Source organism: Trachinotus anak, unplaced genomic scaffold (genome assembly GCF_046630095.1).
Source record: "Trachinotus anak isolate AG129_WGS33_773 ecotype Australia unplaced genomic scaffold, CSIRO_AGI_Tana_v1 ptg000016l, whole genome shotgun sequence".
Classification (NCBI taxonomy): Eukaryota; Metazoa; Chordata; class Actinopteri; order Carangiformes; family Carangidae; genus Trachinotus; species Trachinotus anak.
In genome coordinates, this window is record NW_027273867.1 from 15,017,199 (window position 1) to 15,031,752 (window position 14,554).

Consider the following 14,554-nt stretch of genomic DNA (forward strand, 5'->3'; position numbering starts at 1 on the left):
TATAAACATTTGTATTCGTACTGTATTGTATTCATTTGTTGGCATTGTCAAACAAAAATTTGCCAAATATGACTGAGTATCTTCTGACCAATCACAATCCACTTTGCTTTGAGGCGAATTAGACGGTAGTACGCATGTGCGCGCAGGCATCAGTGTGTGAGATGAAAAGAGAGGTAAACAGCTAACAGCTAGTGTCTTCAAACGGTAAGATATTTTATTTAACTTTATTCCTTCCGCACATTTCATATTTACTATATACATACTTCATTTTGAGATTTCTCAAAGACCTTTACTGTTCACTACGTCCACCGGTTATGACGATTTGAGCTAACTTGTCGGCAGCACCATGCTGTTTCTGTGTTAGCATGCTATAACGATACAGATGTGATGATGTTAACTCCTCTCTCTCTCTCTCTTTAAAGGATCGAAATGGATACACAGAAAGATTTGCAACCACCCAAGCAGCAGCCTATGATCTACATATGTGGAGGTGAATTTCTCCTGTTAATGTTGCAGCCACTACACCCGTTATTTAGGCAACGATACGACTAGACCTGTTCTAATGCGTCTACTATCACTGGTAGTATTACTACAACTACTTCTGTCTTGGGCGTTTCTCTTACCTTATACTATAAAATACCCAACGATGGTTCTACTACCACTCTTTGCAAGCATTACTAGTTCCTACGGACATAAAATGAGTTCCTTGAGTTCGACACAGTCAAGTTTTGTTCAATGAATTATTTTATACTGCTTTTGTGTTATGCACACAGCTCTGCACAGACTGCATTGGCTCACAAGAAACCACAATTTAATATAAACCAGATTTAATAGTCAATAGTCAATCTTGCCTTCTTATTCACACAATTCACAAATTTCGGGGTCTTTAGACCAGAATATTTCAGGATTTTGTTGAGCTGTTTTGTGACAAATTGACATTGATATCATCAAGCCAGGTCACACAGCTCACGCAGTATTTTCCATTGAGCATTTGTTAATCTGGCAATGTGAGTTGCCAGAGGAAGAATAGTAATTCTTAAATGTGCAATTAAAATCACTGCCTTCTAGATAAGACCAGGGCCATACATACATCCATTTAGTTCTATTGGACATATCAAGCAGCCTTCAACTGAATAATTACATAGTTATTAGGCTGTGACTTTTTTATTTATTTATTTTTAATTAATCTGCCAATTCTTTTCTCAATTAACTGATTAATCATTGACTGAAAATGATTGACCTACTGACCCACAATCATCCGATTAATAATGTTATAAAATGCAGAAAATCCTCACAATTAAGAAGGTGGAACCAATTATTGTTTGAAAGAAATCACCTAAAACAAGTAATAGATGATCAAAATGGTTGAATTTTCGATTCATTTTTTGTTGACTGAAGGCTTGTTTAACATAGTTCTTGAACTGTATCAGTCTTCATTTAAGGGTATTTTTTCTAATGTTCTTTCTGTCTTTGATTGCAGAATGTCACACTGAGAATGAAATTAAGGCCCGTGATCCAATCCGATGCAGAGAGTGCGGCTACAGGATCATGTACAAGAAGAGAACAAAGAGATGTATCCTTTAAATGTCTGTGTGTGTGTGTGTGTGTGTGTGTGTGTGAGTGAGTGAGAGACAGTGTGAAACCATGCAGTGAACTTATCATTGAGCTACAGGTTGTTGTCCAGTATTGATAATCAAATTGAAATAACTATCAGATTTTAGAATGGTAACACACCTCGAAAATCAGGTTCAAAATTTTTAAGATGGGGATTTTGGATTTCAGATTATAGAGAAGACATGTCAAAGACCAAGTTATATTCATTGTGTTTTTTTTTTTTTTTTGATAATGGGCTGATTACTTGACTGACTACCCCTTGTGAGATTTTATTATCAAGAAACAAATGTGCAAGGTTTCGGATTGGATGGCAAACATTTTTTATTATTTATAAACCATATGTATGATGTGAAAATGATTATGCCTATACATTTCCTTGACTATTTGATTCCAGTGGTTGTTTTTGATGCCAGATGAAGAGGAGAGCAGCTGCCATAATTGTTATTGTTGTGTACTATTTTTGTAGTGAATGAGCTTGTAAATAAATTCAGATCTGACTCCAGATTTATGAATTATGGTTAAAGCCCACCATTTTCATGTCCACACAAACTGTGCTGTTTTTTTCCCCCAAGAGTGATGGATGAAAGTTTTGGTTTATTAAAAACATGATTTTTACAAACCTCACTGTTTTCATGTCTTATTCATTATTGTATTTGAACTGTAACCACTAGATGAATACAAGAACAGGAACACAAAATTGAGAAACAAACCAACATGTAATTCTGGTTACAAACAATAAAAAAAAAATGATATAAATAACAATAAATAGAAATAAATAATCTTTCTCACAAACAAAAAATGCATTATGTTTGGTGTACATCCATTTCAAAGAAGGTTTAAAAAGCATATTTCTCTATTTGAACTTGACCCTTCCTTTAATGTCCCATTTATTTTTTAATCATTGCTCAGAGGCAACAGAGCCGAACAGTCTTCACTCATTGGCCAGTTTATTAGACACACATAAAACTGTTGCAGTCTAATACAATTGTCCTGCAATAAATTCTATCCTCATGACAGAAATATTACATAAGTTATATATGTTTATTTTGCGTAGAAACGTCACCTTTCGTCATGTTGGGGTCTGCAGTCTGTGGTAATGTTGAACTGACAGGTTTCTATCATTTTGTCCACATCGTGAGCGGAGGCCAAACAACAGAGACAGGGACTGGAGTTGGCCCTGACGCTGTGTGGCACAGGACGCCAGATGGTGAGCCACACATGTGGAATCTGTACCTAGGATTAATTAGTTAATCTCTCGGCCCAGATTCGGCCGCGTCTTTGACAGACATTTGAATGAACAACACCATATGGACGTTAAACTCGGGGAAGAACGACCGCGGACATCGCTCGTACCTGTAACATTTTCAGAAGTCAGGTGAGCCGGAGCAGAGCCCGGCTGCCCGCGGCTGTAGACGGCCCACAGACGGCGTGGATGCACCCATCACAAGTCCCAGCCTAAATTCATACTGATTCAGCCCCATCAATGGCATATGACATATTTATAGAAAGGACAGGTGTTACCAGTAACAATAACAATGCTCTGTTTTTTTTTATTTAAGTGTCCAGTAAAACATGACAGCGAGCCAGCATGTACAACACCAGCACCCTGAAACTGAGGCGATTCATTTTATTCTACGGATACCGTGAGGTCCAATCTGATGCTCTCCCATCAGGGCCGTCCTACTGCAGCACTGCATCGCTGTGGCACCCTCCCCCCCATCCCTCTGTGACATCACTTCTGACGTCTCATCCAGGGGGCGTGTCTAGCAGAAATGCCCATCCAAGCACAGATGTAGCTGCAGTTCTGAGAGAGGGAGAGGCAGGGAGGCAGGAAGAGTTTGAACACACTGCAGAGGGAGTGCAGCTATGGGGAACACGCAGGAGAAACCCTCGGGCAGCGGAGGAGGGGGAGCCAGACCGGATCAGGCCACAGCAGGGAGTGGGACGAGGAGCCGGGGTGGAGGCAGCGTGAAAAAGCCCCACACTGAGGGAGCTCAAGCAAAGGGGGTGGCCAATGGCACACAGAGGGAAAACAACTCTGCTGGTGGACAGGAGGAGCAGGACAGCCCTGCAGCGGACACAAGTTACCTGGACGCCCCTGCTGGGGCCCTTCCTCCTCACCTGGCTCGGCTCAAGAATGAGGGGAACCATCTCTTCAAACATGGCCAGTTTGGAGACGCCTTGGAGAAGTATACCCAGGCCATTGATGGCTGTGCTGAAGCAGGTGGGGAAGATGTGAGCTGTTTATTTATTTTCCTAAAGCGATCACCTCAGAAACAGAATTTCAAAGAAAAACATGTCAGTTGATCACAATTTTAGGTGAAACACACATTTTACCCTCAGACATGTCTGGTGACAGAAATTCTGGATTGTAAAACCTGACATTCACAATATACACTACCACCAAAAAGCTTAAATAACCTTCATGTCAAAGTAAATTAGCTTCAACTGACAATAATTTTTGTTAATTCATTGATTTATTACTTGGTCAGAAATGATTCTCTAAAACCCAAGTTGACGTATTCATCATACTTGTTTGGTCCAAATAAGAGGCCACAACTGAAAAAATATTTCATTTACAATCATAGAGGAGTAAGACAAGCATTGACCAGTGAATTAGTGGCATTTTTGCTTTAAAAAAAAAGAAATTCAGTTGTCAGTTTAGTTGTTGATTAATGTTCTGTCAGTCAACTGATTGATTCATCAAGTAATTACCAGTATTTTAGTTCTGCAAATGCATAGTTTACATAATAACTTATTCATACCTAATTCTAAATGATCTTTACAGTATAAACACTTAATTCTGCTGTTCTGCTGTTTGTTGATGAAGGCGAGTCCTCAAAAGCAACTTCAGATGGACAACATGTGACTAAAGTAGAAACAACAATAGATGGGAGGCACAGTGACTTATAGCAGCTGTGTATTAGCTCTTGTAAGGGAATCAGGTAAAAGTTTACTCAGAGTTTCATTTGGCGCCATAATATGCGTCGGTTTTGAATCCATTATGCAAGTACTTGCCATGCTGCACAATTTCCTCCATCTACCCAATATCCTGGACAAGCATGCACATGCTTTCCATCCGACATTATTACTGAGGGGCAGGATGAGTGCGAGTCACTTCTCAGATATATCGCAACATTCACAAACATAATCTGAGACATGAGGCGTAATTGGTGATTTGTGAATGCAGCCGAGTGTTGGCACGAGGCAGTGCGACTGACTGTCGATAGAAGTCATGTGCTGGTGCGTGGGGCTTTTAGGTGAGATTGGATGTCATGCTCCAACTTTCAGAGCACTCAGCCAACTTTTACTCACATAGCTGGCAAGAGTCATTGCTTTTTCTGCAGCACTGGAGGCAGACTTAAAACGATTAGAGCAGACTTATTATCATAGCGGCCTTAACAGGAGGATGCTTTGAGTGTCGTGATGTCTTTTGTGGAGAGATCACAGGTGTAGAGGGGCATGAAGACCGCCGACAGCTGTTTTGGAGCACTGAAGCAGTGACTACTGACTGATGGAGGTTGTGAAACTACACTGGAGGCTCAGAAGAGAAACGACAGAGTAGAAAATGACTTTACCAGAGGGACTGATAACACTTATCTGTCTATCCTTGACCCCCCCCCCCCCCCCCCCCCTCTCAGCATTTCTTGACAGTGTAATGACTTTAAATTGAACTGTTTGTGTTGTCTTGATTTCTCTTTGGTCTGTAGCACTCAGTTCAGACCGCTGAGCGTACCGTCTTATTTTCACAAGAGCAAAACCTGCTGTATTGATTGTGTTTTGTACTAAGCTCAAAGATGACTGGAGTGTTCTTTCAGTGTCTGGTCTTTCAGATGAGTTATGGTTGTTCTCCTGCAGGCATTGACAGTCCAGAAGACCTGTGTATTCTCTACTCCAACAGAGCGGCCTGTTACCTGAAGGATGGGAACAGCGCAGACTGCATACAGGACTGCACTAAGTACGTGATCAGTGTCAGATGTGTGTGCACATCTTGCTGTATGTGCATTTGCAGACATTTTATGTGCTTGTTTGTATCCACTTCAGTATAGTTTATAGTGTTGTGCTCCTATAACACTGTTGGAGTCATAACGTCTTTTTTATTCCATACTTGTTCCTTATTAAAACCTTGCACCTACATTATCCACAATGTAACCCGCCTGCTGACAGTTGAGTCAGAGATTTGGGTGTTTTTCTGCTAAAGGAGTTGAGGAGCGGGCTACAGATGTCTGGTAACAGATTCTTTTCAAACTTGTAGTCTTTAGCCCCAACGTACACTGACTCAATTGACATCGCCTGAGAAAGTTCATCAGATTTTGGGCAAAAGGTTTTTTACAACTTTTCTGAAGTATGAGCAGTTCTCCCAACACCTTCAAATTGACTTGGATGTGTAAAATTGGTTCCCTTTGCCAGTATTGCATTTTCTTTGTCTCAAATTGAACGTACTGTTACTGCGGCCTCCGTTCTTAGTATTTCAATAGTTGAGCTTATATTAGGCAAACTGGCAGTCATGGATGAGTTCATTACTGCATTGCTTTCCTTACATGCTTGCTGAAATAGTCTAAAGACTTATCTGAAATTAATTTTTAAAAGTTTACTCTAATGCTTGTGTAGTTACCTTCGAAGGCAGATATTATAATTTCATATCATCTTTACATCAAGTTTGTAGTTTTTTTTTTTCAATTTAATGAACCCTGATCAACTATAAACACATTATGGGATTATGGGCATATCCTTTCACAGGATGTCATAATGATTACACTGTCCTGGATAGTCATCCTTTGGACCCTTTTGTTTAGTTGAATTTGTCATCCACACCACTTCATCTTTACAAGAAAATAGAACAGAATACTTAATATAAATGAACATGTACTTTTCCATACACTGCATCCATAGCAGACAAAAGGGATTTGTTGAAAAGAGACATTTGCTTTGTAAGCCCATAAGGCCCTCAGTGTGATTGCCACAGCTTAGCACACAGCTACTAGCTCAGACAGTAGATTGCTCAGCTTTTCCACAAAATCTTGTATAGAGTTATAAATAGAGATCGTCCATGGGACAGCAGTTTTGGATGCATGGGGGTTAGTTTTTATTGTTGGTTCAGGAGGCTGCAGGAATCCCTCTGTCCAAAACAAATACTCCCTCACGTGTTTTTGAATGGAGAGCTGCAGATCAGCCCAGTTACTCCTGTGACACAGGGTGCAGGTGTAGAGGGTTTGATCCTCTGTTTCTATGTCTCTCTGATCCTCTTAGGGCTTTGGAGCTACAGCCCTACTCCTTGAAGCCTCTGTTGCGCAGAGCTATGGCCTATGAGTCATTGGAGCGCTACAGAAAGGCCTACGTGGATTATAAGACCGTCCTGCAGATTGACACCGGGGTGCAGGCGGCTCACGACAGCGTCCACAGGTCAGCTCAGCTCAGCTCAGCTGAACACAGGAAACTATGGCTGCTCTTATGTGGCTGCTGTAACTTTTTAAAAGAATGGGAGCTATCTAGACATGGCAGTTTCAGAGTTGATTCAAAAGTTGTGTTTTTCTCAAACCATATGATAATGTCACATTGTGTTATTTGGTATCTTTGAAAACTTTATTGTCTTGACTGGTTCTTGATTTAAATTGTTTGATTTAAATGACACCTCTCTGCACAATATGTGTTTCAAAGTGCATCCACAGGTAAGTCTGCCAGTGCTTATTATATGTCTTGTGAATTTCCTCCTGGAATTTGCTGCTGTAGTGTTTAGGATAATGGGAAGTGGCAGGGAACATTTGGTCTATACCACAGAGTGCATGTAAAAAACATGTATCCCAGTTCTGGCCCTGGGAGGATGCAACCCAGCTCAGCATGAGCTAAACCTCTCTTAGCCTGTGACCAAAAATAAATAATGCCTCATTTGAAAGCCTTTCGAAAGGGACAGACTGTTATGTCATTTTCTGGGGTCAGCATGCAGCAGCCACTTAGTCTGTACAGTGTGCCTCCACAGTGCTGCTGCCCTGGGTTAAGACAACACGTTCAGTACCATGAAGAATGCCCATTTGCCAGGTGTAGAAACATCAAGTAAACTAGAGCCTACAAACTGTGCAGTGGTTGCAGCGATATCCTAACTAATACAACACATGCACTTTTAAAACCCTTTTTCCAAACTCATGTTGTACTCTCTGTGCGTCTTCTGCCAGGATCACCAAAATGCTGATCGAGCAGGACGGACCTGAGTGGCGGGACAAGCTTCCAGAGATCCCCGTTGTCCCTCTGTCTGTCCAGGAGCAACACAGACAGAAACCAATCAGCATTGAGCTGGCTCAGGCCCGAGCCGCCAGAGCTGCACAGGAGGAAGGTGAATGACGTAACTTCCTTCGCCCAGTGGGGAGCTATGTGAATGACCTAAGCGTGCATTTTAAATATAAACTTGTGTTATGGGTGTACAGCCTCCTAGTTTTCCCTTTAATCATTCACAAGCGCACACATGCGTCACACAGCACTCACAGCTAACAGCAATCACTATGTATGTGATTTGATGGTTTTCAGAAAGAGGTATCCAATTAGGACATGCATTCTGTTGTTTTGACATAAAATGTATGTCTACACGTGAATGTTTCTTCTTACCTGGTCAAAATAGTTTGGTTTTTTCAATTATTGCCTAATGAATTATGATCATTAAGATTTGAAATTATACCCTTAGATTATGGAAATGTAAGGCAGCAGAAGTTGGTCAGAGACTTGGTAAAGGCACTCCTGCTGAGAGATTGTGTGTGTGTGTGTGTGTGTGTGTGTGTGTGTGTGTGTGTATGTGTGTTTGTGTGTCTGGGTGGACTATCAATCAATAATGCAGAGGGGAATGCGATCTACACAGAGTATAGTGCTGCTGTAATGGAACAATCCAGGTCAGGTTTCCTGTGGGCTGCTCCTGCTCACACAGACCAGAAGGCTCCACATGTATCATATATTCAATTATATTCAAATATGTGCAGTGTATTATACAGCTATAAAAACACACACATCCACTAGAAAATAAATTGCTTTATTTGTATTTACGAAACACAGCATTTAAATCTTACACTGATAAAGGACAGAACATACACACACACACACACACACACACGCACACACATATATAAACACTTAATGACTCTAGCACATAGACAGAACAGAGCTAATCTCAGAATAGCACACTGCTGTTGCTGGGGAGACAGATTGTCAGAATTACAGAAGTTGGCATCTTATATTAAATCCTGCATGTTGTTAGGTGTTAAACACAAGTTAAACCACTTTCTTGAAGATGATGACAGAGATTCAGTCTGGAACCAGGTTAGGAAGTCGATGCAGCCACAGTCCATGTTGTGTTTTGAGTAAGACGCACAGACGATTGCATTTCTCCAGTTGGAAACTCTCACTCTTACAGTGTCTCTTTACCCTACAGCTCTCTCCCCTGTACGTATAACTGTTTAAATGAAGCAGGGTTGTGCCTTTTGACTGAGGGATGCTGAACTTCAGTCTCGATAACGTGGGATCAACAAAAAGTAAATGAATCACAAAATGAGTCCTGGACTGTGTTAAACAGATGAAAAAGAAAAAAAAACATAAGATTATTCAAGAGGGGAAATTTCTTTGAAATCTTAAGACTTGGCTCTATCAAACTATTGAATTATTCAATACTAATAATAATAAATCATAATATTAAATTTGTATTTAATAAAGTTCCCAATTCAAAAACTTTGTTAGAGTCACAACACAAGTCATTGTGATAATTTAAAACCACCAGACAGACATTAAAATGAAGCCGCTCCCGTTAATGTAGAATTGTAATTTGACTCCTTTGGTTGGTGATTTTTTTTTTTTTTTTTTTTTTTTGGATCTGAAAAAAATTAACTTAGGTTATTCACATTTATTATTATATTATATTCATTCTTGAGATGAGAAACTTTAGCTCTCAGAGCGGCTGAAACATTTAATTCATTCATTTATAAAAATATGGAAATTACAGTGCTCCCATCCTAATCAACTAATGCAGATTACCAAAACAAAGGAAATAATTACCCACAAAATAAAACCAGAGATAAAAAAAAAACATAAAACGAAATTCCACATTATAAACTGTTAAAAAGAACAATCCAAACAGAGCGAGGCAGAAAACAAAAGAAAGTCCCCTAAAACAATGCTAAAACAAATGTTTCTTGATGTTTATTTAATTACACCAAAGACTGATCTGAATTAATTTATAAGAGAGCAGAAAGCAGAGTGCTGCACTGTGGTTGAGCCATTGTTGATATTGAAATAAAAAATCACATGGCTCTCCTGGTGCTTGCTTCCCATCGCCAAAGCAAAGAGCTCATTCTGCCGACAAATAACCACATCCCACTAGTCCGTGGTTTTACCACTGTGTGGTTTTATTGTCCATAAACACACAAACAATGGAAAGACGAACCACGATAGACTGATGGGTTGTTGTGGTTCTACTTTTAACATTTGCAGTGGAGAATGAACTGAAATCCATGTTTTATTGAAGATTGAAGTTTGACTAAAAGACAGGTGTCGTTACTGTCAGAGAGGCATGTACGACTAATAACTAACAGACATCTCAGCCAGAGGAAGAATAACCTTTCAGCACACATGTGTTACTTCGACGCCATGTTCAGTCAGTTGCCTTGTCTCACTGGATAAATAATTTAGACTTTATATCAATACTTGGGTCATCTGATAGAGGCCAGGCCAAGAGTATGTGTGTGTGTGTGTGTGTGTGTGTCTGTTTCTATGTATTGACAAGTGTATGGATGTGTTTAAGTGCCTGTTTGTGTAGGTGAGTTTTCCCCAAGTCATTAGACATCGTGTCTTTCTCAGCACAGCAGAGAGCTCAGTAAGCAGACTGCTGCCGATAGACTGATGGATTTATTCACCACTCCTGAAAAAGTTTGTACGTCAAACTGACACACATTCGATCCAGCCTGCCCCTGACATGTGTAACGTGTCCATAACCTGTAAAGAAGAAAATGAATTCTTCGAGAAACCTAGTTCAAGCATATTGCAACTTGTTTTGATCAACCAAAAGGATATTGACTGTTTTTACGTCACAGCACTAACATTGTATTGTTATGTTTTCCTTCACCTGTTTCAGTATAGACCTTGGGATAAATAATATTTTTCTGTCAACAGCCAGAAGAAAAGAGGCCCAGTTTACTTTACTAAAACAGAAAGGCAATGATCTGGTCAAGACAGGCCACTTCCAGGAGGCTCTGGAGAAGTACAGTGAATGTCTCACCATAAAACCTGACGAATGTGCCCTCTACACAAACAGGTATGAATGAAACAACCCTAGTGTGCAACTTGAAGCCTGACTTGCGCACACGGAGCAGGACTGTTTGATCCGCGCAACAGTGAGAATTTCCACAATGTTGAATCATCCTTGCATTAAACTCTGAAATAAACGCTGTGTGCTTTAGAGGCACACAGCGTCAAACCACCAACCTAACAGCGGCCACGGATAAGAGCAGTTCTGTCTTGAAGCCAGAAAGCAGCTCCTTGGAGAGTAACAAGTGACCCAAAAAGATTTCACAGAGCAGCTCCATGATTCAGATTACATGTTCACATATTTTTTATGTTACAACTACAGGGACTGTCCCAAAGCTTAGGGTGTATTAAAAGGCTAATTCTGGCAAAAAAAACAGTAGAGGGCACCACATAATCATCCAGGTGTCAACTCCAGTCTATTAAATCTCATTGTGGCTAGGATCAAACATAATCTTGCTTGTGAGAATAAGGGCAGCCATTATCAGTTTTATAACAATTATCATAATTGATATAATATCATAAGATTTCAGCCTATGGCTTCAAATGAAGAGAAACTGATTAGCAGATTGGGCCATTAATAATAGAGAAGCGTATAAATAAAACAAAGATGTATCAAGATCTGACAGGTAGAGGGTGTCTTGATACCAGTAGCCTTCTTCAAACTGACTTATGCCAGATCAAATATCATTCTACATTGTCAAAATCTCCATATTAACAAGTAAATTTTGTTTGAGTCTGAAAAATCTTCCTGTGGAGTAAGATGATTTCAAATCTTCTCCAACATAAATCTATTTATTTCAAGAGTTTTCGACAGATTGATGATATGATAATGCTGTAATTTTAGAAGAGCATTTCTGACTCAATAAAAATGAGTTGTTAGGTATGTAGATTTTCTGTCATCTCATCTCCATTCCTGTTAAAATAAAAGTTTAATAGTCATGGAGCAGATTAGTAGTCTGGTCCTTAATGTCATTACCAGTAGCAGAATCCTGACGTGTTTTTCACTCCTTTCCTCTTCTTTGCTCTCCTCCAGAGCCATTTGTTTCCTGAAACTGAATCGCTTCAAAGAGGCGAAACAGGACTGTGACTCTGCTCTGCAGCTGGAGCCGGGCAACAAGAAAGCCTTCTACAGACGAGCACTGGCTTATAAAGGTTTACAGGTGCCTATCACCCCCGATTACAATACACGCTGGTTCATTTTTCTGAAGATGTTGGATTAGAAGGTGTCTGAGCATCTAATAACCTCTTATTTTTGTCTTCTGTGTGTATCTGCATATGACCCCAAACCTAGGATTATCTGTCAGCCAGCAGTGACCTCCAGGAAGTCCTCCAGCTGGACCCAAACGTTCGGGAGGCTGAGCAGGAGCTTGAGGTGGTGACGAGCTTGCTGAGACAGAGCCTGATGGACAACAGTGCACACACACCAAGTGTAAGAGATTTAAATGCACAAACACAAACACACACACACACACACACACACACACCTCTTCAATTTAACCATGCACGTACTATAATTTTGCACTTCTTCACCGATGGCTGATTTTAATGCTGGTGGTTGGGGAATTCTGATGTTTATGTCATCGGAACTCAAGTGGAGACAAGGTCTCATTTTGAGTATGTTACACGTGAACTCAAACTTAACACAAAAATAGAAACACCAAGAGGCTAACTTCTGCTGATGTCCTCCAGGTTTGAAGGCTCTTTGTGGATCGATATAGAGCGAGGAATGAAACAGGTGTGGACTCGTATTGTACTGCAGCAGTTCTGGAGGAAAAGACTTTTAAAGCCCTCAACTTCAGTAAGTAAGACTGGCGTTAACTCCCAGGACGGACTCCTTGGACAACCAGCTTTTAAGCTCTGCACCATCTGCAACGTGTGCAAACCACAACATAACTCCTGAGTGCACAACCTTACATAATGGGCAGCTTTGTTTAAAAAGGCTAATGTCAAGGCACTTGACCTGCTTGCACTATAAGTCATTCACATTATGATGTAATATACTGTACATACAGATTCATGTACCAGGCTGCCGAGCACTGTTATTTGTTAAAGTAAAATGGGGAAAGAAAGAGTGTGTAATGTGTGCCTTATTGAGATTTCTACCGGTTAGGATGAAATACGCCAAGATTAAATGTTTTATTTTAAATTGTTAGGACCGACAGCTTCATGGTTTGTAGAGATAAGGAAGGCCCAGAAAGCTGGAAAAAGGTCCATAGGTCATTATCTGGTACATGCCTTATGTATCCAGGGTTACACCTATTGCAGCTAATATACAAGACATATGTCACTGTTTACAGTTGTTATTATTACAGATGCTGCCAACAACTCACTATAAACCATCATCATCATTACATAGTGTTGGTTATTGCTTTAAAACAGAAAAAACCCTGCAGACTTCTACAGCTAAACCATGACAACGCTGCTGTTTCAATAAGCTCTTTTAGTTTGATGAGCTCCATCAGAGCCATCCTTTAGACCTTAACCTAACTGGAATTTAAGATGGTAAAATAATGATTTACAACAGTTAAAATATCCAATACGTTATGAGCTTGGTGCTGAAGTTATTGTTAATCATAAGGTTGTCGCTTTTCACCTGGTTACAGGTCACTTACTGATGTGTTGTAAGACTTACTGTAGGTCTCAGGTTCAGTCTTGAATGTAACCAGGATGACTGTGAGCCTTTGTGCAGGTGTGCAGAATTTTAGTTTGGCAAGTCTCCTACTACTATCTGTTGTAAATAATGTCCAGATCTCTATGCCCTCACAGCTGCAACGAGGAACAAGGCCAGCATGTCTGTTATCCTCCATGTTGTTTGATGTATTCATAGAAACCCTCACAGACTCAATAAAACAAAATCCAAAGGTGATGACATACTTCTTTTTATAACCAAACAACTGATAAGACTCGAAGTAAAACAGTCAAGCTTGGTGTCTGCGTGCTCTGTGGAGTGGCTGAAGTCACAGATTCTGCCTTAACAAAAATGATTTGGGATGATGTAGTTGGGCTCCTACCCCTTCAGAGAGTGACCATGAACAAACGTTCTGTACCTAATTTCAACTTCATCCCATTTCTTCTTTAATTGGCGGAATATCAGTTGAGATGAATATTGTCCTGAAGGCTTTTCCTCCATCCACCCTCAGACTGGTTTGCAGTTTAGCAGTCTGCGGGGGGGAAAAACCCACAAAATGGGATGGATCAATAATCAAATACCTAAACATACTATAACAGTCAAAAAAAATCTTTGTATAGCACAATGTGCCACAACCTTTATTTAACTTGTGCTCTGCAGTATTAATGTGCTCATTGTCCAGCCTCTACCCTTGGTTTATCTCCCTTTCTTGTGTTGTCAAAAAAAAAAAAAAAAAAAAGCATATGAATCTCATCTAAATGAAAACACTTGATATGAGGCTTAATTGTTCCCGACAATGTTTGTCGTGCTTCTTGGAATGTAAAAGCATGTACTGTATGTAAATAGTTTAAATGCAAATGTAAATAATAAACTGCAATGTGAATGCTTCAACGTCCACTTTTCTTCTGCAATTTCACAGATTATTGCAAAGATTTAATTAAATGTATAGTCGAAACACTCACTCACACACCAACAACGAAACTAGGCTAGGAAGGTTGTTCCCTTGAACTGCAACATTTTGAGCTGAGCTGCTCA

At 40.0% G+C, this 14,554-nt stretch overlaps 2 protein-coding genes across 2 annotated transcripts; both read left to right on the top strand.

Moving 5' to 3' along the window:
* The first annotated feature begins 82 nt into the window (after nucleotides 1–82).
* On the top strand, nucleotides 83–2,238 carry polr2k (RNA polymerase II, I and III subunit K). The gene is made up of 4 exons (XM_071499786.1): nucleotides 83–204; nucleotides 423–490; nucleotides 1,481–1,573; nucleotides 2,009–2,238. Exons 2-4 carry the CDS (start codon nucleotides 430–432, stop codon nucleotides 2,029–2,031), a joined length of 177 nt encoding a protein of 58 aa, XP_071355887.1. The 5' UTR covers nucleotides 83–204; nucleotides 423–429; the 3' UTR covers nucleotides 2,032–2,238.
* A 1,121-nt stretch (nucleotides 2,239–3,359) lies between these two features.
* Nucleotides 3,360–14,407, top strand: spag1a (sperm associated antigen 1a). Its single transcript, XM_071499612.1, has 8 exons — nucleotides 3,360–3,838; nucleotides 5,473–5,572; nucleotides 6,865–7,017; nucleotides 7,785–7,942; nucleotides 10,756–10,897; nucleotides 11,924–12,050; nucleotides 12,182–12,319; nucleotides 12,580–14,407. The coding sequence occupies exons 1-8, from the start codon at nucleotides 3,481–3,483 to the stop codon at nucleotides 12,583–12,585; spliced, it is 1,182 nt and encodes a 393-aa protein (XP_071355713.1). The 5' UTR covers nucleotides 3,360–3,480; the 3' UTR covers nucleotides 12,586–14,407.
* Nucleotides 14,408–14,554: the final 147 nt, after the last annotated feature.

Excerpts from the sequence above, each read along its gene's own strand:
- polr2k (XM_071499786.1), top strand. The coding sequence starts at position 430 with ATGGATACACAGAAAGATTTGCAACCACCCAAGCAGCAGCCTATGATC. Across the intron at positions 491-1,480 it reads TATGATCTACATATGTGGAG|AATGTCACACTGAGAATGAA; the intron begins GTGAATTTCTCC and ends CTTTGATTGCAG. Across the intron at positions 1,574-2,008 it reads CAAGAAGAGAACAAAGAGAT|TGGTTGTTTTTGATGCCAGA; the intron begins GTATCCTTTAAA and ends ATTTGATTCCAG.
- spag1a (XM_071499612.1), top strand. The coding sequence starts at position 3,481 with ATGGGGAACACGCAGGAGAAACCCTCGGGCAGCGGAGGAGGGGGAGCC. Across the intron at positions 5,573-6,864 it reads TGCATACAGGACTGCACTAA|GGCTTTGGAGCTACAGCCCT; the intron begins GTACGTGATCAG and ends TGATCCTCTTAG. Across the intron at positions 12,051-12,181 it reads TGGCTTATAAAGGTTTACAG|GATTATCTGTCAGCCAGCAG; the intron begins GTGCCTATCACC and ends CCCCAAACCTAG.